This window comes from Trachypithecus francoisi, unplaced genomic scaffold, assembly GCF_009764315.1.
Source record: "Trachypithecus francoisi isolate TF-2019V2 unplaced genomic scaffold, Tfra_2.0 Lachesis_group9, whole genome shotgun sequence".
Lineage (NCBI taxonomy): Eukaryota > Metazoa > Chordata > Mammalia > Primates > Cercopithecidae > Trachypithecus > Trachypithecus francoisi.
Window position 1 is genome coordinate 3334321 of NW_022681474.1, and position 27630 is coordinate 3361950.

At 44.5% G+C, this 27630-nt stretch overlaps 1 protein-coding gene across 7 annotated transcripts in view; it reads left to right on the forward strand.

Annotated features, from left to right (window-relative positions):
- FRMD4A (FERM domain containing 4A) overlaps positions 1 to 27630 on the forward strand; it is a 544823-nt gene that overhangs the window by 315027 nt on the left and 202166 nt on the right. For all 7 annotated transcript variants that reach the window (XM_033209304.1, XM_033209303.1, XM_033209300.1 and 4 more), the window contains exon 2: positions 11869 to 11934. In XM_033209304.1, the coding sequence (XP_033065195.1) occupies positions 11869 to 11934 (66 nt within the window). The remainder of the gene's footprint in view (positions 1 to 11868; positions 11935 to 27630) is intronic.

Genomic DNA, 27630 nt, shown 5'->3' on the forward strand with positions numbered 1-27630 from the left:
CTAGCAGCAATATGTAAAGAAGGAAGAATCTCACTCTGCACCCACATCAGGACTGGCCTCCGAGGCCTTCAGGCCTCTGTGCAGATCTGCCCAAGGGCTGCTGTCTGCCTCCCATCTCTGTTTCCGTTAGCCTCTGCCTCTGTTCAGACTGCACAGCACTCCCTCTCTGATCCAGATTTCCAGCTCCCTTTCCTTTGTAAGGATTAGGCTCGATTCCCTTCCCCTGCACCTCTCCTAATAATAATGAATGATGATAGTGATACAATCCAGTGCTCGGTAGGATTAAGGCTCTGTGGCTCTTCAGAAACTCTGGTTGCTCCGGTTGCAGAACCAAAGATATCTTGTGTTTCCAGGCTTGAGTGAAAAGTACACATCTGCAGTTGTGTTGTAAATGAGGGCTTGCTAGTAAGTCTTCATAAGCATATGTATTTCCAGTAGAATAGTAGGTTAAAATCCTGATAATGTACTCAAAATGGAGGTAAAGAAAATCCTGTTTTCAGAAGACACTCCAGCAGTGACAGAACGTAGGAGGAAACAGGTTCCTCCAAATTTTAGAGGTCCAGCTGGTTGGATGTCACCCAGAAAGCACTGCTGCCCACCAGGAGCCTGTACGACTTTGTGCACCTGCCCGCCACCTGTGAGCAGCTTCTGCCCTGTGCTCCCCAGTATGGTGTCCATGGTACAGGACCTAACTCTGGGGCCCATGCCATTGCATCTTTCAGCAACCATCTGCCCTTGTCATTGTAGTCAAAGTGTTGGCTGCCAGGCGTGAGGAGGGTGACTGTGGACCCACCCCAGCAGAATCTTGGCCTTCCACATCTGTCGCACCTGTCCATTGTTCACACCATTAGCTTGTTTGATTGGAAGGTGGAAAGCACACCAGCACACCCCACCTCCCCACATCACACAGCTGAGCTGTGGGTAGGAGTTCCTCTTCAGCAAGATGCCGTAACGCCCTCAGGAGAGCTCCCTGCTGTACCAGCCTCTTACCTGCCTGGGTCCACGCCTCGTCATCTACACTTTAGGCCCAGAGACTGATTATTAATATTTCCTGACACGCTGCCCTGTAGCGTCATGTGGAGATGGCTAATTGCTCGGCCTGGAGGACTTGTGGCTTGAATCACATAGACCACTGGGTCCCCACACCAGGACTTCTCTTTTGCATTATCAGAGAAAACCGAATTTCCTTTTGCTGCAGAAGCAGCAGCAGCAGAGTCACTAGGATTTGCTTTTCAAAGATCCGCAAGTAAAACACCAGCCTGGGTTATGACTTCAAGTGCAAACCCGCAGAGGGTTGAGCTTTGAAGAATGCGTTGCTATTTCCATTTTCTATTACATCAACATTGTCATGTTAATTTGTTTCTGATAGAGCCACTCACTTAATAACTTCCATGTGGTGTATAAGCTGTAACTGTATCCAGCAGCCAAGAGCCTGAAGGACCCACCTGCATGTGTTTTGTTTTTTGTTTTTTGAGACAGGATCTCACTCGGTTGCCCAGGCAACTTTACATCATAATGCTCTTGGATACCTATAGGCCTGATTTCAGCTCACTGCAACTTCTGCTTCCTGGGCTCAGGCAAACCTCCCACCTCAGCCTCCCAAGTAGCTGGGACTCCAGGCACACACCACCATGCCCTGCTAATTTTCATATTTTTGTTTTTGGGTTTTGCAATGTTGCCCAGGCAGGTCTCAAACTCCTAAGCTCAAAGGATCCTTCCACCTCTGCTTCCCAAAGTGCTGGCATTACAGGAGTGAGCCTCCGTGCCTGGCCACGCCTGCGTGTGTTCTTTTAGATCCAGGAGAGTCACAATAGAGACAGGTGGAATCGTTTGCCAGAGATTATAGAGCAACATAGGAACAAGGTCATCCTCTCTGAATGAGGCTTCTGGTGTCTCGTGCCTGTGTCTCCTTTCCTTGCATTGTCATCTTCTTTCAATATGATATCACTTGAGAACCGAGCGAAAGTAAGCTTGAGATAAACCAGAGGGAATAATTATCATAAAAATCGTATTACAATGATAATAAAAATGATTATATAAAATTTTTATAAAATTAAAATTTGTATTGAAAACTTTATTAAAAAATTACCATCAACCTTTGGCCTTTAAAGGTTCTGGGCAGATCCCCCACTTGTCCACGATTGTAATATGTGTTATTTCCCTGGTGCAGCTGAAGAGTGGACAGGGAATTGATGAATTTTATTTTTGAGATGGAGTCTCACTATGTTGCCCAGGCTGGTCTCGAACTCCTGGGCTCAAGCAGTCCTTCTGCCTTAGCCTCCTAGGTAGCTGGGATTACAGGGGTGAGCCACCATGCCCAGATAGATGAATTAATAAACATATGTATTATTTATTATATATTATATTATATATTATTTATTATATGTTAATTATATATTATATATTCATTGTATGTTATATATTACATATTTATTGTATATTATTTGTTATATATTATATGTTATATATTATGTAACATATTATATATTATATTATATGACATTATATATTATATATATTACATATATATCTATATGGGCTGCAAGTGGTGGCTCACATCTGTAATCCCAGAACTTTGGAAGGCTGTGGTGGGAAGATTACTTGAGCCCAGGAGTTCAAGACCAGCCTGGACAACATGGCGAGTCCCCATATCTACAAAAATACAAAAATTAGCCCTGTGTGGAGGTACGTGTCTGTAATCCCAGCTACTTGGGAGGCTGAGGTGGGAGAATCTCTTGAGCCCCAGGAAGGCAGAGGTTGCAGTGAGCTGTGATCGTGCCACTGAACTCTAGCCGGGACCACAGAATGAGACCCTGTCCCAAAAACATAAAACAAACAAACAAAAAAATATGACTATATATATTCGAACTTTACATCATAATGCTCTTGGATACCTATAGATGTGTAGATATATACAGAACCACAGTAGATAAGGAGGATGAACAAGTCTAGAGATGTAATGTACAACATGAGGACTACAGTTAAAATTGTATTGTGTTGGGATTTTTTGTTACATAAATAGATTTTAGCTGCTCTCATCCCACAAAAAAAGTAACCACGTGAGATGATAGATATATTAACCAACTTCACGGTAGTAACCATTACACTATCTGTATGTATCTAATATTTTTGATTGTTTGTTTTTTGAGACAGAGTTTCGCTCTGTTGCCCAGGCTGGAGTGCGGTGGCGCGATCTCTGCTCACTGCAACCTCCGCCTCTCGGGTTCCAGTGATTCTCCTGCCTCATCCTCCCCAGTAGCTGGGATTACGAGTGCATGCCAACACACCTGGCTAATTTTTGTATTTTTAGTAGAGACCAGGTTTCACCATGTTGGCTGGGCTGTCTTGACCTCAAGTGATCTGCCCACCTTGGCCTCCCAAAGTGTTGTGATTACAGTGCAGGGATTAATATTTTTAACAAATTCTAAATTGCCTGAAGTCCTTTCTTTCCATGTGTATATTTCCTGTGCATTTCTTGAGGTTGCTGTAGCAGCGTGGCATTCATTCCTCTCCTCCTGGCTGGGATGTGCTTCATGATTACTGAGATGTTGTGGTCTTGCAACATTTGGGTACCTAGATTGGACTTTGGGTCTTCATTTTTCTGTGAAGGAAACTGAAGTGGAGAGAAGGATGTGGCTCTTGAGGTGACCCAGTACCCAGGGGCACCAACAATGACTACACCGGGAAGTTGTAGTCATGGCCTTCCTTGGAATTTCCTTCTGAGCCACACAACGGCCTGGGTCAGAGGTCAGATCATGAGGGGCTGCTGTCCTACATCCGACATCCTCAGGGTGTCTTGTGGTTGAAGTTTAAGGGACGGTACTCGGGGAAGACGTGCTGTCAGCGGTGAGTCACTGGTAGGGCCTTGGCTTTTGAAATCTACATTTTCTGTCTGATGACTAAGTTTTAAAGGATAGCATCTCAGGTGGTTTGGGGAGTATTGGTAATTTTCCTAAACGAAGCGTGTCTTGGAAGGTTAATTTTTGTTTTGTGCAATTCTAGTGAGTCATTAATATTGCTTATTTTATTGTCTTGTAAATTTATTGTCTCAAGAATGAATATGAGAAAGAGCTGGATGGCTTGCTTTTCACAGGGACGTCAACGAGTAGGCAACTGGTAACTAGACTAAAAAAATTTTTTGGCAGGGCTGTGAACATCTCACTAAACAGCTCTGCTCCCTCACCATCCCCTCCTGCAACCCCACACCACGGTGTCTTCCCTGTAATAGTTTCAGTGTAAATTAGCCTCAGGAAACTAAGAGAATACATGTGTCAATTGACTATTTTTTAGTTTTTGTTTTAAAAAACACATGTTTTTTCCTGGGTTCAGGATCAATCTGCACAACTGCATTACATTTCTATAAAAATGCTCTAGACCAGGCATGGTGGCTTATGCTTGTAATTCCAGCACTTTGGGAGGCTAAGGTGGGGAGGGTCACTGGAGTCCAAGAATTTACATAGTGAGGCGTGTCTCTACAAAAAATAAACACAGTTAGCTGGGCATTCTGGTGCGAGCCTGTAGTCCCAGATACTCAGGAGGCTGAGGTGGGAGGATCGCTTGAGCCTGGGAGGTTAAAGCTGCAGTGAGCTATGATAGCGCCCCTACACTCCAGCCTAGGAGACAGAGGAGACCCTGTCTATAAAAATAACATAAAACAAGATGAGCCTGATAATATCTACCTCTTGTCGTACGAGGACTATGGGTTCAACACATATTAAGTGTTTCCAAAACCATACAACTGATAATTAACAGCTAACATTGTGATGAGTATATACTTTGTACCAGACACAGCACTAAGAAATTTCCGAACATTAGTTAATTTAATCATTGCAGAGTTCCTATTACCTCCTTCTACCTCCTAAAAGAGGTAGAAGCTATTCTATCCCTCTTTTACAGACAAGGAACAAGGCTTAAAAAGATGAAGTAAGCTGAGAGTGGTGGATCACTCCTGTAATTCCAGCACTTGTCTGGGAGGCCAAGGCAGGAGGATCAATTGAGCCTGGGAGGTTGAGGCTGCAGTGAGCCAAGATCACACCATTGCACACCAGCCTGGGCAACAGAGCAAGACCCTGTCTTAAAAAAATAAATAAAAACCAAAATGAAACAAAAACCTTCTAAACAGTGGAACTAGGATTCTTTCTTCTCAGCAACTCCTGCACAGGCATATACCATGGCATAGAAATTATTTTGCAGGCCAGGTGCGGTGGCTCACGCCTGTAATCCCAGCATTTTGGGAGGCCAGGGCGAGTGGATCACCTGAGGTCAAGAGTTCGAGACCAGCCTGGCCAGCGTGGTGAAACCCCATCTCTACTAAAAATACAAAAAATTAGCCAGGCGTGGTGACGGTCAACCTGTAATCCCAGCTACTTGGGAGGCTGAGCCAGGAGAATCGCTTGAACCCAGGAGGTGGAGGTTGCAGTGAGCAGAGATCTCACCACTGCACTCCAGCCTGAACAATAAAATGAGGCTCCATCTCACAAAGAGAGAGAAAGAGAGAGAGAGAAGACTTTGCCAAACCTTGAATTCTGTTACTTTCCATGTCCTGGTGTGGTGTGGGCAGCAGAATGTTCCGAAGTTGCTGTCTTATGACTGTTTCCAATTTAAACCTAAACCAGAAAAATTAAATTTCAACTCTGATTGGGTACCCTGCACCACTCCATATTACAAGACATCCTGAAATCACCATTTGTTATTGCTGGTTAGTTATTTTAGTAAGGCCTCATAGCGGAGACTCCCCTGCTATGTATGAACAATTATTCCTTCTGCCATTAATGATATGTCAGGCTGTTGTAGACAGATACCCTCAAAAATATGTATTTATAAATCCCTCTTTCCAAAATCTGCACTCTCAAAAGTACTTCTGATCAAAATGGACTTTCCAGTCCTTTTTTTTTCTTTTTTTTTTTTTTGTTAGAGATATGGTCTCACTCTGTTGCCCAAGCTGGAGAACAGTGGCAGGATCATAGCTCACTGCAGCCTCCAACTCCTGGGCTCATGCAGTCCTCCTGCTTCAGCCTCGGGAGTAGATGGGGCTACAGGTGTGCACCCCATGACTGGCTAATTTTTTAATTTTTTTGTAGAGATGGGGTCTTGCTCTGTTGCCCAGGCTGTTCTCAAACTCCTAGCCTCAAGTGATCCTCCCTCCTTGGCCTCCTGAAGAGTTGAGATGACAGTCTGAGCCACTGAGCCTGGCCTGGCTTCCCATTAATTCTGTCTGCAGTGTGAGCATGTGTCAGGGGTTCAATCTTAAGTAATCTGGCTTGTATGACAACTCATTCTCATCTGTCTGTTAACATTTCATTGTATTTGTTAAAAGGATAGGCAATCCAAAATTTGCTGGGAGAGAAACTGCTTGTGCTCCATTTCCTGTGCCTGACCTCAAATAGGGTAATTCACCTTTCTAGATAAAATTTTTTACACTTTTTTAACTGAAAAGAAAAAAAGTAACATGTTAAGTCATATTTGGATGAGGTGGAGTGGGCTAAACCACCCAGAAGCCTAATACTGTTGCATATCTACTCCCATATTTTTGTTTTTGCCTCTTAATCCCTGTCCACGTGCATGACAATTAGGATACATATCTTTTTTTTTTTTTTTTTTGAGACAGAGTCCCACTCTGTCACCCAGGCTGGAATACAGTGGTGCAATCTTGGCTCACTGCAACCTCCACCTCCTGGGTTCAAGCAATTCTCGTGCCTCAGCCTCCCGAGTAGCTGGGACTACAGGCGTGTGCCACCATGCCTGGCTAATTTGTGTGTGTGTGTGTATTTTTAGTAGAGACGGGGTTTTGCCATGTTGCCTAGGTTGGTCTCTAACTCCTGAGCTCAGGTAATCCACCTGCCTCGGCCTCCCAAAGGGCTAGGATTACAGGCGTGAGCCACCGCGCCGGGCCAGCATACGTATCAATGATAGTCTGCTGTGGTCACTGAAGCTAGTATCATAAATGTGTTTACATGTTTCTGCACAGTCTTCATGTCAGAGTGTACCTTAGCAGCAAAGTTGGATAGATTGGGGCAGACACTTCACTTTCAAAATAACACTTTTTCATATTTCCTTTAGAATCACAGGGCACTTGGCAGGCCTCTGCGTGGGCTAGAATTGTATTGTAGCAAGGCAATTGGTTGTTGGAATGGTCGCCAGTTCACGTCTATGAGAAGCCTTGTTCTCTAAAGGATTTCCTTTGAGGGTGATGCCAGGGCTCCAGTAGTGTCTGAACAGCTGGAAATGAAAAAACAAAACAAAACAAAACAAGGGAAAGCAGTATTATTTCAGAATTGTTAGTATTGAAAAGAAAATTTCAGTGTACCTGGCAAGTCAGACAAAGCTACAGATGTCAATTCTTTGTACACACCCAGAATGGTGAAGCTTTTCTGAACTGATGATAAGAACAAGATACTCTAACCTTACTTGAGTATGGAACAACAGGCAGGTGCTCGCTTTTGAAAAATAAACCACAGCAGTGCTGTCAAAAGAAAGTTGTACCTTCAAAAACATGATGATTCAAAGGTGAGTCTGTTTAGACACTTCTCTGTGCTATTTACAGAGACATTTTGCTTTCTACAGGGAGGCGTTAAAATATGGAGTATGTTTGTAAATTTCCCAGGAATGACTGTTGGGAAGAGGAAAGAAATTGGAAGACCTAGGGTGGATACTAACATCATGATACATAGTTACTGCCTTAAATTGCTGAGCAGATAAGGTGAGATTGTATGTTTTATGTAATGAGGATTATTTTGTTCAGATGAAAATGAGAACCTCAGGGAAGACCTTTAAGTGTGAGTGTGAACTTTGTGAGCTTGGAAATATTTCGAGAAAATGATACACTTCATCTTCTTTATTACTGTGATTAAAACTTTATTTGATCCAATAATGTCTTTCAGATACCAGTTTGTTTTCATAAAATTTATTAGACTGTGATTAAGTAACTCAAGAGCGTGTTTACACCCTTAACCTTTTATGATAAAATGAAGCTCAAAACTGTTTTATAGATGCAGAAAACAAACAGCATGTCTTCCTTAAAACTCTCCCCTATTCTCAGTCCAGACTTTTCTCAAATCTATGACTAAAGTTTTAAAAGAATTTCACCTAACTTTCTGGATGTGATACCATTTTCCTTCTTAAAACTTTTACTCTATTAACCTTAGGTTCTTTCTAATGAGAACTGAATCAGTGTAGCTCGAAAACTTTATCTAAAGTACCTGTGCAATTGCTATTATCTGCCCGATTGAAACTTGAAATTAACATTTCTGGTGTACTTTTTTGAAGAAGGAATCATTTATACATGTTGGTATAGCAGCACCTATTTCAGTCTAATTTAAAATTGTAATGGCTTTCATTGAACTTAGGGAATGATTGAAAGGAAGCTGATGGATTTTTAAAAATTAAGTCAATCAGTGAAGATGCTTACTCTGTGCAAGGTTGATGGATTCTAATAGGACTTGAGCCCGTTTTCCCGCTAAGGCAATTAACACCTGCAGTTAAGGGTTCAACAGGTGAATAAGGACTTTGCATAGACCCATCAAATGTCCACTGTGGCCTGCTTTGACTTATATGTGCAGAATGGCAAGGCTTTGGATTGAATTTTACCTCTGTTTTTAATCTGTTCATTGGAGGGCTTATGAATATATGAAACTTTTCTTAATTTTTCTCAGAGCTGGGAGCTGCTGAGTAATTGTTGTAACTCAGAATCAAGAGACGTTGAGATGAGCCCCCACGTAAGCAGGACATGCTGTGTTGAGTTAGATCCCAAAACAAGGGAAACCTGACTTGATGGGAATATGGGATGATTTCTTTAGAGGAGGGAATAAGATAATTTTCTCATAGGATTTCATGACAGCTTTGGATATGTTGGCAATGAGTGAATAATCCCTGTTGAACCAGAAGAAAAGAGATTGTCTTTTTTTGTTATTTATTTAATCTTGCCCTGCCTGCAAATACATTGGGGGTTAGGGCTTCACCATGTGAGTTTTAGGGGAACACAATCCAGTCCATAACTCCCAGTCTCCAGGCGCTGAGGGTCAAGGAGAGGGTCATGAAGGACGCAGGCCGGCTGGCCACTGGGTGGGACTGAGTGGTGAGTGCAGTAGGCACCCTCGGCCTGCGACTGTGCTGCCACCTGCTTCCACTTGCAGAGACGCTCATTCTCGTCAGGATAGCAGCTCCAGACCTAACAGGCCTTGAGGAATATCAGGGTTATTTTTAGCCTGGAGAGTTGGTACGTCCCGTGGCGCATGAGAGAAACGAGACTATTCTGTAGTCCCAGTTACTCAGGAGGCTGAGGTGGGAGTATCGCTTGAGTCTAGGAAGTGGAGGTTACAGTGAGTTGAGATTGCATCACTGCACCCCAGCCTGGACAACAGAGCAAGATTCTGTCTAAAAAAAAATTAAATTAAAATAAGAGCTCCCTTAGGGCCAGGCACTGTGCTAAGTGTGTAAAGGCAAGACTGTGTCTCATCTGAGACTGTCTTTTTGATCTTTCCTGGAGGAAAGGTTTATGAGAAGGACCCTCGTGGCTGGACAAGGAGACAAGGCCAGGATCTGCTCATGCGCATCTTTTCTTTAGATCTGCTTAAAGTGGCCAGTTAGCTGGGGAAAAGAACTTGTATTTAGTGGGGACTATAGAGTCATATAAAATAGGCGTTGAGTTCTCTAAAGGATTTCCTCCAAAGAAATACAAGGAAGGAAACTTACGTGTCATCTGGTCCAGACAGTCGTGTTGGAGCTGTTTCATACTAGCCTGGAAGAGCCAATTGCTGCATTTTCAGGAATGCAGCGTGCCAATTGTAAAGCATAGCCATTGTTAAAATGAAGTTCTATACACAGGCTTAAACACATGGCATTAACAAACAAAGGTAATAAAAATCTATCCCGGACGGGCGCAGTGGCTCACGCCTGTAATCTCAGCACTTTGGGAGGCCGAGGCGGGCGGATCATGAGGTCAGGAGATCGAGACCATCCTGGCAAACATGGTGAAACCCCGTCTCTATTAAAAATACAAAAAATGAGCCGGGCGTGGTGGCAGGCTCCTGTAGTCCCAGCTACTCGGGAGGCTGAGGCAGGAGAATGGCGTGAACCCGAGAGGCGGAGCTTGCAGTGAGCCGAGATTGCGCCACTGCACTCTAGCCTGGGCGACAGAGTGAGACTCCGTCTCAAAAAAACAAAAACAAAAAAAACAAAAAAACTATCCCTTCCTAATTGTTTTTATGGCACTTACCTGTTTTCTGTGAGCTGAGGTTATGTTTGTCTATAGTATCTGTATGTTGGAATTCCTAGCAGTGTTGTCATGACAGTAGCTTGAAATCGACATGGTAAAGGTATTTAGAGTGCAGCAAGACAATTTATGGTTAGAATGGTCACCAGTTGACATCCATGAGAAACCTTGTTCTTCAAAGGATTTCCTTTGAGGGTGATGCCAGGCTCCAGCAAATGCTACAAATCAGGCTTTTGCCTTCCAGAAAGCCAGTTGTTAAACATTCACCAGTACCCCACTGGACTCGGCCCATTTATTTTTGTATATGAGACAGGGGCATGGAGATGAACGGTGACTTGTCTGGAGTCCTGCAGCCCCTTGTAACCAGCAGGATCAAGACTAAACTTGGGTCTCCCAGGCTTTCTGTTATGCCACTCAGAGATTTCAGTCCTCAAAGGCACAAGGGACAGGGGTTGGATTTGCCTGTGGGCTCTTGTCTCCAGTGCTTTTCTATTATTGGTGACAGCACTGTAGGGAATCAGGTCATACACAAGAAGGGGGCTGATTAACTAACACAGAAATCAAATTCATTACCAGGTGGGTGGTCATCTGCTTTCTGGATACCAGCAAGTGAGATAAATGAAGAGGAGGCAGAGATTGGATCCTGAGCTCCGTCCCTAATGCATGCGGGTACAATTATTGAAAGGAAGACTAAGTAACGAATGAACAACACCTACTACCCCTGAGAATATGTTATATATGTATTTGCTAGTTTGTTTTACATCTCCCTCATTAGAATATGGGCGCAGTGGCTCAAGCCTGTAATCCCAGCACTTTGGGAGGCCGAGACGGGCGGATCACGAGGTCAGGAGATCGAGACCATCCTGGCTAACACGGTGAAACCCTGTCTCTACTAAAAAAAAAAATACAAAAAATTAGCCGGGCGAGATGGCGGGCGCCTGTAGTCCCAGCTACTCGGGAGGCTGAGGCAGGAGAATGGCGTAAACCCGGGAGGCGGAGCTTGCAGTGAGCTGAGATCCGGCCACTGCACTCCAGCCTGGGCGACAGAGTGAGACTCCGTCTCAACAACAACAAAAAAAAGAATATAAGCTTCATGAGGATGGGAACTTTGTCTCTTATGCCGCAGTACACCTAGCTCCCAGAAAAGTGCCTGGCTGTGCTCAATAGATGTTTTCTTCTTTTTTTTTTTGTTTGAGATGGAGTTTCGCTCTTGTTGCCCAGGCTGGAGTGCAGTGGCATGATCTCAGCTCACTGCAACCTCCACCTCCTGTGTTCAAGCAATTCTCCTGCCTCAGCCTCCCGAGTAGCTAGGACGACAGGTGCCCACCACCACGCCCGGCTAATTTTGTATTTTTAGTAGAGACAGGGTTTCTCTGTGTCGGTCAGGCTGGTCTCAAACTCCCAACCTCAGGTGATCCACCCACCTCGGCTTCCCAAAGCACTGGTATTACAGGCATGAGCCAACCCACCCGGCCTCAATAGATATTTTGGAATGATTGAATGAACTGATATTTCCAATTCCTGGCATTATACAGTGCCGACTCCCATAGGAAGTTTTGTCCAGAGGAATATGCCTAGCAGAGCGCAGCGTCAGCAACCCTATAACCCTTTGTCTGGCTGCTAGATTCTCAGTGATTACCATTTCTCTTCCCTCTTAGATGACGGAGGGCCGCCGATGTCAAGTACATCTTCTTGATGACAGGAAGCTGGAACTCCTAGTACAGGTAAATCACTTTTGGTCAATTTTCTGAGTTTCTTTGGCAACTGATGTGGTTTCAGACCTTGATCCAGCAGGGGATGAAGGGGGATATGGTGAACTGTTTTTAAATCTCTGTCTGTTAATATCTGTGAGAGAATGACTAGGACACACCAGGGTGTTTTGTGTGTGCGCTATTTTGGTTGTGTCTGTACACCAGCCTGAGGCATCCAAGGCCAGATGTACATCTAGCCTATTGTTACAAATTTCTAGAAAAGGAAATTCCACAATGCCATTAGCTATTCTTTCTGCCTGGGAGGAGTTAACTACAATGTAACCTAAATAGCTCTTGCTGTAACTAAAATTGATTTAGTCTTCCTTGCTCAGAGGGAATAGAAAAAGTTTTGGCTCTTTTTGTTTTTTTGTTTTGTTTTGTTTTGTTTTGAGACAGAGTCTCACTCTTGTTGCCCAGGCTGAAGTGCAGTGGCACGATCTTGGCTCACGGCAACCTCCGCCTCCCGGGTTCAAGTGATTCTCCTGCCTCAGCCTCCCAAGTAGCTGGGATTACAGGCATATGCCATCATGCCCTGCTAATTTTTTGTATTTTTAGTTGAGACGGGGTTTCTCCATGCTGGTCAGGCTGGTCTTGAACTCCTGACCTCAGGTGATCTGCCCACCTCGACCTCCCAAAGTGCTGGGATTATAAACGTGAGCCACCGCGCCTGGCCTAAAGATTTGTTATTTTCTTTTCTTTTCTTTTCCAGTTGAGATTAAAGAGGAACAATCTCTGTCCTCTTTCTAAGTGCTAAGCAACCCCCTTCTTACCCTATCCCATGGGTTGACATTGGCATCACTTGTGAGCATCTGGAGAAACTGAGATGCAGGAAATCAATCAATTAATTCCAACCAAGAACACATCAGTGTCAGCAAAGTTGAAGAAGTAATTGGAATCATACACCCTCGTCTTTTTCAACTTGTTCTTAAACAGACCATTGTTTGACCCAAAGCTCTAAAGAATGATGTCTCCAGCTCTGACTTAAAAAGTTTACCATTCCAGATCTGTTGTTCAATGCCAATTTTTATTACATTTGCTTGCTGTGTATTCTTAGATGTCTATCTCCGGGTCCTAGGGCATTGTGTCTCACTCTCTATCACATTTAGCTGTGAAGGAGCTGCAGTTTATCAGTGGGTTGAGAGGATGCCACCTGCTCATGGGGGAAGTGATGATACTTCAAAGGGGAAATTCACATGTAGACACTTTTGTCTCGTGTTGCCTTGTACACGCTGCTTGGAATTGAAAGTGTGCAAACTGCGGACTTTGAGTTAATACTTTTAATAGGATTCAAATGATAAAGGCTTTATAAATGCAATATAGGAAACAGAAAATAGGAAAAAGGCTCATAAGCACATAACACTAATAATTCAAGTGCTGTTCTCATTTTGGTGGATTTCTTTCCAGCATTTTTCATATTTATATTTCTTATATGACTGTAATCATACAAGAAGTGTGTATGTATAATTCTGCATATCTTATTTTTCCACTTACCATTGTCTTTCACTAACATTTTCTAAGTGACTGTAAATTGTCATTTTCGGAAACAGCTGCATAAATTCTAGAAATTGATATACAATTATTATCTAATCATGTCCCCATTTGAGTATATTTAAGGGATTTAAAAAAAAATTTTTCCCACTATTACAAATAAATGCTGTGATTAACGTATCCCTATATATAGGGTTCTCCTGCATTTTAGATGATGGCTGTTTTAGGCTCGATTCCATGGCCTAAAGTCATTAAAAGTCAAATTTGTGGTTTGAATTTGGAAGAGTGAGGCAATAAAGGGAAACCATCAAATTGAGTGAGATCTCACTAATTAGCAGAATCGTTAACTGAGCAACGTTCGAAGCTTCAAATTGCCAAGAGTCAGTGTGAAGAGTTTATAGGCGAGTGGTCTGGTGTATTTTACATGCTTTTCCTGAATCGAAGCTTGGAGGTTTAGAAAGAAGCCACCTTCTGGGATAGGAAATGAGACCTCAAATGGCAGTTCAAAAACCATCTCTTGGCCAGCCTGTTTTGAGAAAGAAATAGATTTAATTACTGATGTGCGCAGTTTGGGAACAGTTACCCTCAACCCTATAAAATCAAGAAAATGTTGAATTAGGCCAACGAGAGAAGTTCATGTTTTTCCCACCGCTTTATAGAACAGACTTCCCGTGTTATTCTCTCTTCCTGGAACACGCTCCTTCCCACACCCCCACATCCTGGACCTGGCTGCTGTGTCTTAGGTCTTTACTTCACAACTTGGAAGATACCCCCCACCAATGCTTTCCCTGACCCCCTCCGACTAGTCTGTCTTGAGTTTCTTTCTTATGACACGGCCACACCTCGCTGTCATTGGTTGTGTACTTGTAACCACTTCCTGGAGCCCCCGACAGTTTGAGGGCTAGGTCTGTGTCTGCATCATGGTGTATCCCCAGTACCTAGCCCAGGGTCAGGCACGTAGTGTCACTAAATAAAGACTTGTTGAGTGAAAGAACGGATAAACCCTAAGATGACTCGGCACTACTTCCCCCAAAGACTTCTTGCCAGAGTACCAGTTGCTTCACAGGGAATGTAGCTTCATGCACACACACACACACACACACACACACACCTATCTGTAGATACACACACTATCTATACATTGAGAGATAGACACACTGCCTGTACATAGATGCACACACTATTTGGCTAGGTATTGATAGTATGTGTATCTATGTATAGATAGATAGATAGATAGATAGATAGATAGATAGATAGATAGATAGAATAGATAGAGTTCATGTGTGTTAAGCTAAATACATATATATATTTATATTTATATATATGGAAAGATTCTAAATTTATTCACAGAATGGGCTTTAGCAAAACTTGGAGAAACAACCTTAAAACTAGTGAATGAAAGGCAGCTTAAATCTATCACTCTTTTTTTCTCCTCTGCAAAATTCTGTTGCCTGGGACTCTATCTGTTGGGCGGTATCCTCTCTAAAGGGAATCTGGATTCTCTAGCTCTTCTGGACCCAGCTCTAAGTTTTTGATAAAACATTTAACCTAAACTCTTTCATATTTTACATTCAGAGAGTGGTAGCCTTCAGGTTCATTTATACTTTAGTCATCAAAATATATTAAACACTGAGACCGATATTGTTAAGAATAATTGCAGAATATTTGTAGTAAGCCTTAGACAAAACAATGCCTTTCCTGATCTTTTGACCTGGAGCTGTAGGGGGAGGGGATGGGTGGAAAAGACACTTACATTGACCTGACAAGGTTTGTAACTTGGCGAGTCAGGTTTAGAGCAAGTGTTTCTCTCCCCTAGATAAGTAAATGGGTTTGCATGAGGGTGACTGACTGAAAGATATTAATAAGATGGAGTGGATGGGGGAGGTTAGTTTTTAGCCACTGTGAGGATAGGAGGCTCATCAAAGCCTCCACCTCAGATCTTCAGAAGCAGGGGAGCTTCTGTGGCATCAATGTTGGGCAAGAAAGCTGATGGCATCCAAACCGACTCCCCAATTGCCTCTTGCCAGGAGGATGCAGTAGCAGACAACCACACAGATAATTTCAGGCAGCACTGTAAACTCGGCCACTCCAAGCATAATATTTCCCTCATGTGGGTTGCAGAGAAAAAAATGACTGTCATCCTAATGTTTCATGCTTATTCCATACAGCATTTTGAAATTACCAAGTGAAATCTGTGCTTCCAAATCCTCTGTTGCTCTGAGAATATCACACGTTACTCACAGGAGGGGAGGGCAGTCAAGAGTGACATACTAGGAATTAATATTCGAGAGGCTCATCCCTAAATCCACAGGCGATTTCCTGACACCCACATCTTTACCAGGTAGCTCCTTAAGTCCTGAAATTCCACTTAAAAGCAGCTGGAAGATGACGAGAGCATTTATCCACAGAGCATGCCTGCAGCCTTGGCTGTGGACACATGCAGGTTGCATAGACAGATTGCCCTCCAGTTCAGCCCACAGAGAGCATCTTCTGCTCTGTCTTCCAAAATTGTTTCCACCGGTTGGGAATGTACTTTTAAAAAAGGCTTCATCAGGCCAGATGCGGCGACTCACACCTGTAATCCCAGCACTTTCAGAGGCCAACGAGAGTGGATCACTTGAGGTCAGGAGTTCGAGATCAGCCTGGCCAACATGGTGAAACCCCACCTCTACTAAAAATACAAAAAAAAATTAGCTCGGTATGGTGGTGTATGCCTGTAATCCCAGCTCCTCAGGAAGATGAGGTAGGACAATCACTTGAACCTGGGAGGCGGAGGTTGCAGTGAGCCGAGATCACACCACTGCACACCAGCCTGGACAACAGAGCAAGACTTTGTCTCAAAAAGAAAAAAAGCCTTCATCAAAATGAGAGGAGACATCCTCATCTCAGTCTTGGAGCTGCCTCTTCTGGAGGATGCTATAACCAGATATGGGGAGCAGAGCATGTTTTAGGGTCAGCTGAACTCCCCAAGTCTCGTTGTCATATCCTTGCTACTCGACAATTATTTTCTTCATTTATTTTCTGACCCGAATGTGTATTTGGGGGAGCATTTTGACAGCAGAGAAAGGGAAGTGTGCTTTCGCCATAGTGAGAATGATTTAAGTAAGAATTTCCGAACAGTGAGAGTCGCTAGATGGGGTACAGGAAGCCGTTAGTAGGAAAAATTCTGGACTCTTTCTCTTGACCTTCATAAAAATAGAGTGGATTTTCACTAGAATGGAATGGCTGAGGTGTGGCCCTTCCTTATTTGGTTCACTTGAGGCTTGTGAGACTGTAGATATCCTGTCTCACAGGGAGCCAGCCCAACGCCAGAAAAACTGATGTGACCTTCTACTGCTAGGCAGGCTTCGTTTCAGTGCTTCTTCCCATCACTTTAGATGAGTGGTTGGCTGAATTTCTCCCCCACCCCCACTCATTTTTTTTTTTTTTTTTTTTGAGACAGAGTCTCGCTCTATCATCCAGTCTGGAGTGCAGTGGTGCAGTCTTGGCTCACTGCAACCTCCGCTTCCTGGGTTCAAATGATTCTCCTGTCTCAGCCTCCCGAGTAGCGGGTACTACAGGCCTGCACCACCATGCCTGGCTAATTTTGTATTTTTAGTAGAGACAGGGTTTCGCCATGTTGACCAGGCTGGTCTCGAATTCCTGACCTCAGGTGACCTACCCACTGCAGCCTCCTGCAAAGTGCTGAGATTACAGGCATGAGTGAACCGCACCTGGCCCCCACTTTTTTTTGAGGCAGGGTCTCACTCCATCAACCAGGTTGTGGTGCAGTGGCGTGATTACAGCTCACTGCAGCCTCAACCTTCTGAGCTCAAGTGATCCTCCTAACTCAACCTCTCCAGTAGCTGGGGCTGACAGATGTGCATTACCATGCCCTGCTAATTTTTTAAATTTTTAGAGAGACAGGGCCTCCCTATGCGGCCCAGGCTGGTCTCCAACTCCAGAGCCCAAGTGATCCTCCTACCGTAGTCCTTCTCAAAGTGTTAAGATGGCAGGTGTGAGCCACAGCCACCACGCCCGGCCCTTCTTCCCTTTGACGATGGAGCTTTACACATAGGAGTCCTCTCCATCCCCTCAATTCTGCCACAGTGAACCTCGCGCCTTGCTTTCTCTAGGGGATGTGCCGTCTCCTTTCCAAGTTCCAAGCTGCCCTAGGATTTCCACATCTCTCCCCTCTGACCCAGTCCCTTAGTGGCCATTGGCAAGACATTTACAACTGTCACTGTGTGCAAACAGAGGCACAAAGTGTCTCTATGATTCTGAGAAGTGGAGCAAACTGTGACTAGTCTGTGTTTTCTAAGGGAATTAAAGATAGCATTTAGATTATTGCCATGTATTACACAGGGCTCAGAATCCTGAGAAAGCAACCAAGACAGAAGCATTTAGAAAGATCTAAGCTGCACCTTGTGGTACAGTAGCCACCAGCCACATGTGACCATTGAGCAAAATGTGGCCAGTGCAAACTGAGATGTGTGCAAGCATAAATCACACGCCAGCTATGAGCAAGTATAAATCACATGCCGGCTTGTGAAGACTTCCTGTGAAACTTAAGTAAAATGTCTTGTAAATGATTTTTGCCTTGGTGAGTCCATGTTAAAATAATATTTTGGATATATTAAGATAAAATAAATATATAATAAAATAAATTTCACCTTTTAACCTTTTAAATATGGCTAAAAAATTAAAATCTTGGCCAGGTGTGGTGGCTCACGCCTGTAATCCCAGCACTTTGGGAGGCTGAGGAGAGCAGATCATGAGGTCAGGAGATCAAGACCATCCTGGCCAACATCAAGACCACGCCACCGGGTGTGGTGGCATGTGCCTGTAGTCCCAGCTACTCAGGAGGCTGAGGCAGGGGAATCGTTTGAATCCAGGAGGTAGAAGTTGCAGTGAGTCGAGATCACGCCACTGCACTCCAGCCTGGCACCAGAGCAAGACTCCATCTTAAAAAAAAAAAATTAGTATCTTATATTGGGAACACTTTTGTGGCTCACGTTGTATTTTTTTTTGGATGGCTATTTCTAGAGCAGCAGCCCAAACCTTCTTGGCACTAGGGACTGGTTTCATGAATGACAATTTTTCCACAGACGGGGTGTAGGGTGGTTTCAGAATGATTCAAATATATTACATTTATTGTGTGCTTTATGTCCATGATTACCACATTATGACATATAATGAGATAATTCTACAGCTCACCACAATGTCAAATCAGTGGGAGCCCTGAGCTTGTTTTCCTGCAACTACTGATCCCACCTGTGAGTGACTGGAGACAGTGACAGAGCATCAGGCATTAGAACCTTTTTTTTTTTTTTTTTTTTTTTTTAAATATTTGAGACGGAGTCTTGCTTTGTCACCAGTCTGGAGTACAGTGGTGCAGTCTCAGCTCACTGCAACCTTTGCCTCCTGGGTTCAAGTGATTCTCCTGCCTCAGCCTCCTGAGTGGCTGGGATTACAGGCATGCGCCACCACACGCCTGACTAATTTTTGTATTTTTAGTAGAGACGGGATTTCACCATGTTGGTCAGGATAGTCTTGATCTCCTGACCTCATGATCCACCCGCCTTGGCCTCCCAAAGTGCTGGGATTACAGACGTGAGCCACCGCACCTGGCCTAGATTCTGATAAGGAGTGTGCAACCTAGATCCCTCACATGCACAGTTCACAGTAGGGTTTGCACTCCTGTGAGAATCTAGTGCTGCTGCTGATCTGACAGGAGGCGGGGCTCAGGCAGTAATGCAAGCAATGGGGAGAGGTTATAAATACAGCTGAAACTTCTTCATGGCTCATCTCCTGCTGTGTGGCCCCATTCCTGACAGGCCATAGACTGGTATCAGTCCATGGCCCAGGGGTTGGGGATTCTTGCTATAGAAGATAGAAAACAATTTAAGCTAGAGAAAATATTATGAAGGCAATAGAATTGTTTGGGGTTACGCAGATATAATACTGGATGTTTGGCACAATAACGACTATGTTTTACAATTCTTTTTCTTTTCTTTCTTTTGTTTTGTTTTGTTTTGTTTTGTGACAGAGCCTTGCTCTGTCGCCCAGGCTGGAGTGCAGTGACGTGCTCTCGGCTCACTGCAGCCTCCGGGTTCAAGTGATTCTCCCACCTCAGCCTCCAGAGTTGCTGGGATTACAGGCACCTGCCATCATGCCCGGCTAATTTTTGTGTTTTTGTAGAGATGAGGTTTCAGTGTGTTGGCCAGGCTTCTCTTAAACTCCTGCTCTCAGGTGATCCACCCGCCTTGGCCTCCCAAAGTGCTGGAATTGCAGGCGTGAGCCACTACACCTGGCCTACAATTCTTTATAGAATTTATATGGAGCATATCTTATTTAATCCTCCCAGTAACTGTGTAAAATAGGTGCCAAGCAAACAGAAATTCAGAAAGATTAAATAACTTGCTCAAGGTCACATAGCTAGTTAAGTATATGTAGCTTGAGCGTAGATCCTCTGATAGTATAGCCCATTCTCTTTTCACTGCACTGTAACCACTATATGTAACAAAAACCCGAGACATGATCTATTAGTAGTTCACCTGGAACATGGCTGCTCCGCCAGCCCCTGACACCAGAGCCGTAAACGATGGCAACTAAAGACTTCGAACCTTATCTCAGGTCTGCAACTGAAGATGGGCTTACTCAGGTCATTTCATTCCTTGAAACTCAGTACCTAACCTATCTGGGAAAGCCTGAAACATGTGACACATTGTCATGAAGGACTTCTGTGTCATGCATAAGCCTCGGGTTAGCAGGTGCGGAAGAAACTTCCACGACAGTGGATGAAATAGCGGTTGCCTTCCTGTCACTTTCCTCTGTCTGACAGCGATGCGGGTGATATCCCGTCTCAAAGGTCAAGTACGTTAATATGGGCTGTCAGTAAAATAGCATTGAGGGCAAGTAAATAGCCTGGCTATTATGGTCTAGAAAAAAGACATGTATGACTTTTTAAAAATCTAGAACTGTAATAGTGCTACCTAAAATAGATGAATAAACTTGGGTTCTCTCCTTTTTTTGAGATGGAGTCTCGCTCTGTCACTGAGGCTGGGGTACAGTGGTGTGATCTCGGCTTACTTGACTTGTTGTAACCTCTGCCTCCTGGATTCAAGCGATTCTTTTGCCTCAGCCTCCTGGGTTCAAGTGATTCTCCTGCCTCAGCCTCCTGAGTAGCTGCGATTACAGGTGCCTGCCACCACACCCAGTTTATTATTTTTATTTTTAGTAGAGGCAGGATTTCACCATGTTGGCCAGGCTGGTCTTGATCTCCTGACCTCAGGTGATCCACCCACCTCGGCCTCCCAAAGTGCTAGGATTACAGGCATGAGCCACCGCGCCAGGCCTAAACTTGGATTCTCAATGCACAGGTGCACACCCATGTTTATATTCACCCTCATAGACCAGCCTTAGCAACTTCTGTGGTTAATGATATTCTTCTGCAAAAATGCAAGAGATGGTCAGGTGCTGTGGCTCATGCCTGTAATCCCAACACTTTGGGAGGCTGAGGCGGGTGGGTCACCTGAGGTCGGGAGTTTGAGACCAGCCTGACCAACTGTGAAAGCCCATGTCTACTAAAAATATAAAATTAGCTGGGCATGGTGGTGCATGCCTGTAATTCCAGCTACTCAGGAGGCTGAGGCAGGAGAATCGCTTGAACCTGGGAGATGGAGGTTGCAGTGAGCCAAGATTGCACCATTGTACTCTAGGCTGGGCAACAAGAGCGAAACTCCATCTCAAAAAAAGAAAAAATGCAAGAGACTGTTTTCTACCAAGTAAAGCAGGAATCCCCCCAAAGTGCGTGTTGCCAAGCAGAGAATACAGAGTTGATTCCATATCTTCCCAACTGAGCAGTGTGGGCAGGTGGGCTCATGTGGTCTGCCTGCTGGGCCATCTACTAAGGCGTGCTCCAGGTCTGCCATCTGCTCCTGTCTGGTCTGAATCCACCAGGAGTTACTGTCACAGCCAAGGGCTGGGAAGGCATATGCAGAAGCTGGGAGCAGACGGAGGGACTTGGTGTTACGAACCTTCTGTCCGGGACCTCCCAGGCCACCAGGCCACCTCCTGAAACAAGAGCCAAGGAGGTTCAGGCAGCCCCACTTTGGGCTGACCTCACACCTCACTGTGATCCCATCATCATTTATTAGGCTTCTCTCTGCAAAGCTGGGCACTTCACCAAATGAGCAAAACAGATGTCTTCCCAGCCCCCGGGGGTGGCTGATAATATTTAACATTTGAAAAGCACATGGTGAAGGAAGACGTGTTCAGATATAGAGCTCAGACAGATAATGCAATGGTAAATCTACTTGTAATCAAAAACGCATTGGGTGATGGATGTAGAGGAATAAGAAATAGTCCATAAAATATACTCTTGGGAAGCACAAGCAGGTAAGTTGTTTCCCCCTTGGTGAGGAGGGAGGAGACACGATCCATCTTCCTTCTTCAGCCAAGGCCTTTGTGGGAAAGTTGTTGAGCTCTCTTTTTGCCCTGGTTAGAACAAAGGGGAATTCCAGTCTCACTGAGAGGCTATGAGAGAGGGCTGAGCATCAGGATACAGCAGATCGATGCAATCATCTAGGGAACCCCCCGCCCCATACACACACACACCACACACACACACACGTGCTGGTTGAGGACAGGAGAAGAGACCATCCCCATCTCCCCAGCCTAATGGGTCCATGCTGCTGGTTGCCTGGCAACACCCCTTCTTTGCACCGCTGCCCCCCTCCCCCTTCTTCCTGGACCACCTCCATGTCTGTGTCCCCCTGTCCCTTTGATGCCAATTTTAACCTGTTGTAAAATGTATTCATTGGAACCATTTGAAATTGCCAATATTTGGCAGACTTTGTCCTCCTAAGAGGGCAGCCTCATGTGGCTCAAAGCAAATGTGAAGAGAGAGAGAAAAAAAGGGAGGGAAGACTTAGCCTTCCAAAACATCGCAGGGGGTTGTTCGTTTTACTACTGAGTTATATTTTTCTGTAATATCTTTACAAAATCCTTTCCACATCTTCCCTATGGTAGCCCCATAGGAGACTGTGCAGATGGGAGTCTCAGGAGAGGACATTAAACTACATGCTCCTAGTTTCTGTCTCTCTGCTGAAGGGGGATAAGAAGGGATTGGGGAGATTAAAACAAACTCAACTTACAATGCAGTTCAGCAAAATGCAAACAATTGTATTTACAGGGGAAAGGCACACATGTGAGCACACACCTCTATGTAGAGTATAAGGATGGGGTAACAGGGACCTGAGGGATAACAAATCTGAACAAATCTGTGGCTGTCATCATTTTTATTAATCCATAACTTACAGTTTGATTTTGGGCACATTGCTTAATTCAAGTACTTGCTTGTTTGGTAAATATTTATTATTTGTCTACCACTGTGCTACACAGATCTAAGCATCCCTTTATTTGGGTTAGGAGTTCCTGTCTAGAGGTGGCCAATGATTATTTTGGTTGCAGAACTTTTTACAAGTCCAGGAGTGGCTGCTGCTTCCGTGTCCTAAAATGGGCTGAGTGTTATTCCTCAGCTCTGCTGTGCCTTGGACAGCTTCCCTTCTCTACACATCCCACCCACTGGACCCTGTCCTTTCTTGTAAGGGGATCCAGGAGGACACGAGGAGGCAGATTTACTCATCTGGCAGCCTCTGCTGCAGCTTGTCCCATCCAGTGGAAGGGAGGAAGGGAGGGAGGAAGGGAGAGAGGGAGGGAGCCCCTCCCCTGAGACAGAAGCGCAGCCTGGCCAGGTATCCCTGGTGGTGCAGGGAGGAAGCCAACGGTCTGGGAAAATCTCAGCTGCTCTGTATTTTTCTCTGAGTCTTCTACCCCAGCGGGCCTTCCCTATAGCCCTTGAATCTCTGTTTCTGGCTTTCTGGCTTGCCCAGCACAGAGCTGAGAGTTCAGCTGTCAAAGCCATGTGGAAGATTTCCATATCTTGCCAGAGCCCCTGTCCCGCCCCTGCGGCCGCCCACTAGGTCTTTGTGACTGAACACCTCGGTGGCAGCCCCAGCACCTCATGGCAACTGAAGCCCGTCATTCCCACTCCTCCTTCAGTATGGATCATCTTGTTCTTGCACCTGCTTTGAAAGCAAGCCCACAATTCTCCAAATCGGCCTGGCTTTAGGAACCAGGCATTTTTCTTCTGTGCCCCTCAATGACATCCTTAAGTCTTGCCTGTTTTTTCCCTGGCAAGGGAACAACTTTCCTTCTCCTCTCCAATACTTACCCCAATGTAGACATTTGCCACCCTGGCCTCAGCGTCCTCTGTGTGCCGTTTGTCACCAGAGCAGCCCCTTACCGCCCTGCCTAGTTCCATGTTCCTGGCCATCCCCATTTGTCCTATATGACACAACCATATTATCCATCCTTCCAGGGTCCTTCGTGACTTACCCCTGCTCAGGAGCCGTCAACAGCCCATCCTATTGAATTGCTCTGCTTGACTCTCAAGTTCTTGCATGATATGACTGCGAGCTGTTTACGAGAGACAGTGTATCAGAGAGGTGAGGAGTACAGTTGTGCCCAAACCACCTACTCTCTGGGCAGGCCCTATGTCATTACAGTTGCCACACTCTGCCCAGCAGAGCTGGGGCCTTGAACTTTACAATTGCAGGGAGTTGCGTCCGTAGTAATGGACAGAAGCCACCATGTGACCCTCTACTATATAGTCTTGTAGACCAACGATTCTCAAACTTCTTTTTGCTGCAAAATTCTTTGTCCAATATAAGCACATGGAGAGGGTCTGAATCCCATCACCTTGCCCCCCAAGCTCACTGAGAGGGAGGCTCTGGAAGGGTATCAGCAGACTCCTATGGGTTTGCAAATCTCTGCTTTAGGTAGAAACCAGATGATAGAAAAGGTAAGCATCCTTTATGCTAATAAGTAAACACGTTCCTGAAAAGTTCAATGTATTAGTTGGTACAAAAGTAATTGCATTGAAAGTAATGGCAAAAACCACAATTACTTTGGCACCAACCTGATAGATTGAGCCTGAATTTTATACACCATATTTCAAACGCTTTGGGAAATTATATAGCTTAGTGATTAAACATCATATTAGCTAATTGAACACCTGTTTCTGTACGAGACTCTGTTCTAAGCGTTTAATATGTGCCGAGTCATGTTTTCAGCCCTACAACTCTATGAGGTAGGTAACTGTTATTATTCCCATTTTTCAGGTGAGGAAATTGGGGCACAGAGAAATTAAGTAACTTATTCAGAGTTGCACAGCGAATGGGAGAGAGCTGATTCAAAACCAGGCCACCTGGCTGCGGAGGACCAGCAGGTTCCAGCACGCTGAGAGCACAGGCTCTGGGGCCATTTGGGCTCACTTCAAAACCTGACTCTGATGCCTGGCAGCTTCGTGACCTTGGCCATTTGTACAACCTCCTTAACCTTCAGCTTCTTCATCTGCAAACGGAGGACACTGGCTGCCTCCGGCCTTCCTGTTCTAATTTTCTCTGTAAATTGAAACTAGTACCTGCCTCATAGACTTGTGATTAGGGTTAAATTCACTAGAACATCTGAAGTGCCCCCAAGACTGTCTGGCACAGCACGGGCATCTCTTAGGCTAGGATCAGAGGCCTCGGCCAGACCGCTTAGTAGCTATGGTAACCCAGGCAAGTCACTGGCCTTTGCTACCTCGTGTGTAAAATGGGAACGTTAACTACCTTGGCTTTTGAGGAAAGCATTTAGGAGACTATTAAGTGCTCCATAATTTATGGTGCTATTATCCCTAATAATTTGGTCTTCCATATGGTTTAGTGCAAGGCTTCATGGAGTACTCATAGAGTTCAGTATCAGTTCACTTGACAAGTGATGGGTTGACAGTCCATCAAAAAATGTCTTAACTGCCCGACCTTCCAGATTTCCAACACGTCATCCCCCGATCTTTTCATGAACACTGGTGATTACTGCTCATCCCTCCAACGCCGTATATAACTCACATGTCAAGGTCATAGGACGACAGGCAGAATATATATGCGCATGTATTCATACTGAGTTCAGATTACCATCTAAATGAGTGGACTAGGTTTTGTGCTCCAATGATGTCAAATCAGTCATTGTTCTTGGGGATAAAATAGAAAACATGATTTCAGTGATTGCGTCCCAGTATCATATAAATGATCCCATCCTTAATGCTTCACATTAAAATGATACTGAAGCACAATTATATCCAAATGGATCATATTAGCTTTGATCTGTGGGAAGGTACATACTGAAGGCATACTCTATCCCTTATCAACAAGACAGTGGTCTTTCCAGTCCATTGCTCACAAACGAAATTGCCACAAGTTCATGTATTAACTATTACTTCCCAATAGGGGCTGTATCCTTCCTAGAGATTGCAGTGTGTGATTTTGTAGTGCACGGTGGGACACATTAGGGGCATTCAAGCATATTCTCGTCAACTCTGCAAGGTTCAGAAGAGCATGCAACTAGCAGGGCCTGCTGGAATCCCAGTGATCTTTGACCATTCCCTGGAGAACCACTTTCTCCAGGAAATGCCTAAGTGCCACTTCAAACTGATCAAGAATTTCTTTCTTTTAGGGAAAAGGATTTAAAAATATCACATGCAGTCCTTTTAGGGTAGCAGTAGATCAGTAAATACAATGATTCTTAAATTTTAAGTTGTCGATAGATCTTAAGATATGTTACTACAATATAATGAGCCGGATGTTGGTGTTATCAAAATTCTTTATCAGCCTTCCTTTACTTTGTCCCTTCTTCTTCTTAAAATAGTGTCAATCTTTTATAAATAACAAGAAATATCAATAAACCAATATATACGTATTTCATACAAAGGTATTTTAAAACTGTAGTAATTCTCCAAAAGGATAATGACCTCAGTACTCCATTTCATTTAACCACAGATGAGTAACAGAGTTAGAGAAGTGTGGGTAAATCACTGACTTTGACTCACTTTTTGGAGATTAATAACATATAAACCAATGACTGCTGTGATGTCTAAAGCCTTCAATGTTAAGTTTAGTGGATCTATCAACCACACACACTTACATATTCACACACACACATACATGCACACTCACATACATATACTCATGTACACACATACACATGCGCAAACATGCACACTTGCGTACACACTCACACATTCATATAACACACACACACTCCTACATTAAATATATAAATCTTACAAAGATTTCTAAACCCTTAGCCTTTAGTCAACTATAGTATTCTCACCAAATTACATTCATGAGCAAGAAAAAAATGATAATCTTTCCACACAGTTTCACTTTAATTGATGGAATTAAATGCAGTTAATTTGAGGTAAGTTCTAGAGGCTTCCTGACTTGTGTCCTCTCTGCAGGGAGTGGTTACACGGGTCTTGGGATGCCGCAGCAGCCCAGGCACCACCTCCTTTCACGATAATGTTCAAAAGCAGTAAAGGGGCTGGACGCAGTGGCTCATGCCTGTAATCCCATAACTTTGGGAGGTTGAGTCAGGTGGATCACCTGAGGTCAGGAGTTCGAGACCATCCTGGCCAACATGGTGAAATCCTGTCTTTACTAAAAATACAAAAATTAGCCAGGCATGGTGGTGGCCGCCTCTAATTCCAGCCGTTCAGGAATCTGAAGCAGGAGAGTTGCTTGAACCCGGGAGGCGGAGGTTGCAGTGAGCCAAGATCATGCCGCTGAACTCCAGCCTGGGTGACAGAGCGAGACTCCATCTCCAAAACAAAAGCAGAAAAGGGAGTTTCTCCCCATCATGATTCTTTTTATCATAGAGGAAATTGCTCCCCAGATGTCCCTCCCCACTCCTTGATTCCGGACTCCACCCCAGACTACAGCTGGTCCATATTATTCCCATGTCTGAAGCAGTCACTCACACTCACCCAGGAAACAGAATCAAGGTGACTGATTGAAATCAGCGGTTCTCAAAGTGTGTTCCTAGACAAACAGCCTCAGCATCACTTGGGATGTGGAAATGCAAGTTCCCAGTCAGCACCCCCAATACACAGAGTCGGAGTCTGGGAGTGGGTCCCCGCGATGGAGCCAGAATCCGATGCAGCGCAGGCTGTCTGGAGCCCGCATACTTGGTACTGCGTGGTGGATTAAGGCTGTAGCAATTGAACAGAGAGGACAGTGCAGATTGTACACCTTTCTGGAGCTTACCTCCGAGGCTCCCAGGTAGAGGCAGCGTGATGCAGCGGTTCCCAGACTTTTTGAT